The following is a 4,920-nucleotide window of genomic DNA, read 5'->3' on the forward strand; positions in this document are numbered from 1 at the left end:
CATAGGTACCTGTGTCACATGCACATACCTGTATACAGACACATAAAAGTGTATGTAACTAAAAAATAGAAGTTCAAAGAAATGAGAAGTACCTAGAAACACCCTCCTGAACCATCACCAAGAAAGATGATTAACAGTCTGTTCTCTCTCAGTGATAGGAAAGTCAGAATATGTTTTGGCTTAGTCTATGTCATACATTTTTTTTTTTTCGGGTTTCTCCCCTAAGTCCATGTTTTGGGAATACCTAGAAAGTCAAGTCAAGGAGCCCTCAGGTCCTAATTTAAGTCAGCTAGCTTGAAAAAACAAAAAACCAGGGTTGGGGATTTAGCTCAGTGGTAGAGCGCTTGCCTAGAAACCACAAGGCCCTGGGTTCGGTCCCCAGCTCCGAAAGGAAAAAAAAAAAAAAAAAAAAAAAAAAAAAACCACCTCCACTTCTCAACAACCTCCGGGTTCAGTTTTATATTCCTTTCCTTGGGCTAAATCAGAGATTTGGTAGTCTATAGGGAACCCACTTGGGTTGCTTTGGTAGAGATTTTCCACAGTCCTAGCCTGGTTTCTTTGCCGTGGGAAATGGCCCCAGATGCTCAGCACAAGGTGGCGCCAATGAGCTATAGAAATTTGACTGCCTTTTGCCCCCAACCCCCATCCCCTCAAACCTCATCTCCTGTGTTTCTAGCTTCACTGAACAAGGCAGAAAATCCATTCTGTTATTGCTGGAGAAGGGATGGGTTAATGAAGGGTGTTGCTTTCTTACTAAGTCAGCACTGGGAGCCCTCTCCTTAAACGAATGGGGTTTGCTGAGTTTTCCTGGGGTCTCAGCTTCCTGCAGCTTGCTTCTTTTCCAGAAGGCCTTTGCCTTCAGATTGCCTTCTCTTGCTTCCCCTTCCTGAGGAGCTCACAAGTCTAAGCTGCTGGTAGTTAGGGCTTCTGGCCACTGTGCAAAGGGGCCATCTGTGTTTGATCAGTCCAGGCTGGAAGGAGCGGGTGGGGGGTTGTAAAGAAACTGAAAGCATTCCAGAGTAGTGAGAGACACCCAGAGATGGGAAAGAGGCCCCGCCCCCTCCCCGCCCCCAAACCTAACGGGCTGGAGGGAAAGAGGCCGAATGCACACTCCTACTCTGGCCTTACTTAAGGCTGCCATGGGGCCCAGTGCTCCTCTGCTCCTCTTCTTCCTTTTGTCATGGCCGGGACCCCTTCAGGGACAGCAGCACCACCTTGTGGAGTACATGGAACGCCGACTAGCTGCCTTAGAGGTGAGGGACTTGTTTCTCTTCTCGACCGCCCGGGATGATTCCACGTCTATAGGTGCAGCTAGTTGTCAGGGCTCTGGGAGTGACAAGATCGGACTGTGTAAGAAGTCTTTAATGACGAGTAAGCCTCCTAATTACAATTATTTTCCCAACATAAAACAGTTGTCCAGCAAATAAACGCAACACATTTCCCTCAGGATTAGATGGAATAAGGGGACGGGAAATGGGAGTCAGAATTGGGCTGCATCTAGACTGTTTGGCTATATTGTTCAAGCTTCCCAGGCAATCTGCCTGCAACTTCCTGTCTGTTTCTTCCCCGCACCCCACATCTGCTCGCTTTTGAACAGTTTGAAGTCTGTAACATCCTAATTTCCAGGAGGCTCAGTTCACTGAGAACACAGGCTGAGGTGAATTAAGCCAGGTTCTTTGATAGGGATGGTACTACTGACTAGTCTCCTTTGCTCTGGGAGCATGGCTGAGCTTGTCCCTTTCCTGGTCCCGTCTCCCTGGTAGGGCCTTTGCTTGCCTGGGAGTTATAGCCCTGCAGCCCGCCCCTTCTCTGGTTCCCCCGGCCCGTCAGGAGCGGCTGGCACAGTGCCAGGATCAGAGCAGTCGGCATGCTGCTGAGCTTCGGGACTTCAAAAACAAGATGCTGCCTCTACTGGAGGTGGCAGAGAAGGAGCGGGAAACACTCAGAACCGAGGCAGACAGCATTTCAGGGAGAGTGGACCGTCTTGAACGGGAAGTAGACTACCTAGAGACGCAGAACCCAGCTTTGCCCTGTGTAGAACTGGATGAGAAGGTGACTGGAGGCCCTGGAGCCAAAGGCAAGGGCCGGAGAAATGAGAAATACGATATGGTGACAGGTAAGTGACCTCACAGAGGTTCAATCTCAGAACTCCCCTTTCCTGCTTTTCTTCTTGTTTTTAAAAAGATTTATTTATATGAGTACACTGTGGCTGCCTTCAGACACACCACAAGAGGACATCAGATCTCATTACAGATGGTTGTGAGCCACCATGTGGTTGCTCCGATTTGAACTCAGGACCTCTGGAAGAACGGCCACTGCTCTTAACCACTGAGCCATCTCTCCAGCCCCCTGCTTTTCTTCTTGTCCCAAGCCACCATAGCTCTATCTTTCAGAATATGCTTCAAGGAAACCCCTAATGACAAATCCATGGAGAGTTTCTAGAGCTCCGTCCTTTATTGGTACACCATCTCTCAACCCTCCACGAGTGGACACATGCACAGAAAAATGTCTGTTGTCTAGATGGCCCTCCCTGGGGGAAGTTCCTGATATACATGTCTAACTCTTGGCCTCTACTTCCTTCTCCTGCCCTTCCTCTTCCCCACCAGACTGTAGCTACACAATCTCTCAGGTGAGGTCAATGAAGATCCTGAAGCGGTTTGGTGGCTCAGCTGGCCTATGGACCAAGGATCCACTGGGGCCAGCAGAGAAGATCTACGTGTTAGACGGCACGCAGAACGACACGGCCTTCGTCTTCCCGAGGCTGCGTGACTTCACCCTGGCCATGGCTGCCCGCAAAGCCTCCCGAATTCGGGTGCCCTTCCCCTGGGTAGGCACAGGACAGCTGGTGTATGGTGGCTTCCTTTATTATGCTCGAAGGCCTCCTGGAGGAGCTGGAGGGGGTGGTGAGTTGGAGAATACTCTGCAGCTGATCAAATTTCACTTGGCAAACCGAACAGTGGTGGACAGCTCAGTGTTCCCTGCAGAGAGACTGATACCCCCCTACGGGCTGACAGTAGACACATATATCGACCTGGCAGCTGATGAGGAGGGCCTTTGGGCTGTCTATGCCACTCGGGAAGATGACAGGCATTTGTGTCTAGCCAAGTTAGACCCACAGACGCTCGACACAGAGCAGCAGTGGGACACGCCGTGTCCCAGAGAGAATGCAGAGGCTGCGTTCGTCATCTGTGGGACCCTGTACGTGGTCTATAACACCCGTCCTGCCAGTAGAGCTCGTATTCAGTGCTCCTTTGATGCCAGTGGTACTCTCACCCCTGAAAGGGCAGCACTCTCCTATTTTCCACGCCGATATGGTGCCCATGCCAGCCTTCGCTATAACCCCCGTGAGCGCCAGCTGTATGCCTGGGACGATGGCTACCAGATTGTCTACAAGCTGGAGATGAAGAAGAAGGAGGAGGAAGTTTAAGAGCTAGCCTTGTGCTTTTGATTCTTATGCCCAGACATTTATATTCCTGTGAGATCTCCTGCAGATCATTCTTCAAAACGACGGCCAATGGTGCTGGCTCATTTACCCTAATTTTTAAACGACAACCAACCAAATTCTCATAGCCCCTCTGGTTTATGCAGAACTCCAGATCTTGAGTAGTTTTTAGAAGTAAACAGCAAACACCCTAAATCTTCACTCCTGCTCTCTCCTGCCCTGTGTCCACAAAGTTTAGTTCCAAACTGAGAGCCCTGTCCTTTGGTTAGGGTCAACCCCAGACAGCAGGCGACAGTATTCTTGCCCTCAGTGTGACCCAAGGGGGGAAACTCAGAGACAACACTGCCCTCCCTCCGTCAGCCCTCCAGTGTAGGGGCGAATGGGGCTTTCCTCACATCACTCTGTATGGCAACATTTTGCATTAAAAGGAAAACCCACCACTCCTCTCTCGTGTGTTTGGGGTAGCCCAGGGATCAGAGTTCTCATGGCTCTGCTTTTCTCCTCCTGCCTCTACTCTCTACTCCTTAGCCACGTTAGGGCTTGGCTGGCCTCTCTTAGCTCCCTTGGGAACTTCTCTAGTTACACATTTTACTGTGGGGCACTGTAGGAGGTTGGACAAAAGGCCTCCCCCTCCACGCCCACTGTGCTCTACAGCAGCCACAGAGAACCAGCAATGGCGCGCAGACTCTAACTGCTGGACACTGGGGCGCAGAGCCAGGGCTTCCCATTCCAGTTCTCGGTGGATTTTCAACCAGAAAGTGGATCTTACTAAAGTCTAGTGTAAAAACTAGTGTGCGGTACACACGTGTGTCTAGTTTCACCTCTGAAGAGGATTCTGTCTCTGAGCCCAAGTCCTCGCTCCCACCTCCAGCACTGACTCTTCCTGGGCCTGGGTTGCACAATCCTTGGTCTGAGCCGCTCCGATTTTCCTGCTGCCACAGTGTCTGCGGTTTGGGCAGGGAGGAGGGGCAGTGACCATCCCAGATGTTGGTCTCACCAGTTCCCTAACACATCCCTACTTTCCTTCTCTCCACCCTCAGCTGCCCACCCTCCTACCCCAGTCCTGGAAGCTGGAGTCCTGGAAACTTAACCCCTGCTGGTCTAACAGCCTAACCTTGTGCACCAGACTGCAGGGGCCAATCCAGGAAGGATTGGAGGAGCGATAGGCTTTGGACTCCATCCCTGGGAACCTGCTGGTCTCTGCATGATGTCCCTTCCCAGGCCTCATCTCCACGTTCAGCTCACAGTCATATGAGGCTTGCTGATGGATAAAAGCCCTGGTTTCAGTGGGGGAGTTTACCTCAGGCAGCCCTCTGGGTTATTACCCGGGGAGGAAGGGGGACAGGAACACAGCCCTCTCTCCCAAGTAGAGCCCGCCCTCCTTCCACCCCAGGATGGGGTGGATCAGTCAGCACTCCTCCTTTTGTCTGTCTTTCTTCTCTCCACAGGCAGAGCTGCTCCTGACGTAGGTTGGTGAG

General features: G+C 51.4%; 1 protein-coding gene across 1 annotated transcript; it reads left to right on the forward strand.

The window, feature by feature from the left end:
• Positions 1–1,065: 1,065 nt before the first annotated feature.
• Olfml3 (olfactomedin like 3) lies at positions 1,066–3,885 on the forward strand. The gene is made up of 3 exons (XM_032897598.1): positions 1,066–1,253; positions 1,831–2,116; positions 2,607–3,885. Exons 1-3 carry the CDS (start codon positions 1,104–1,106, stop codon positions 3,425–3,427), a joined length of 1,257 nt encoding a protein of 418 aa, XP_032753489.1. The 5' UTR covers positions 1,066–1,103; the 3' UTR covers positions 3,428–3,885.
• Positions 3,886–4,920: the final 1,035 nt, after the last annotated feature.

The sequence above is a fragment of the Rattus rattus genome, chromosome 3 (assembly GCF_011064425.1).
Source record: "Rattus rattus isolate New Zealand chromosome 3, Rrattus_CSIRO_v1, whole genome shotgun sequence".
NCBI lineage: Eukaryota > Metazoa > Chordata > Mammalia > Rodentia > Muridae > Rattus > Rattus rattus.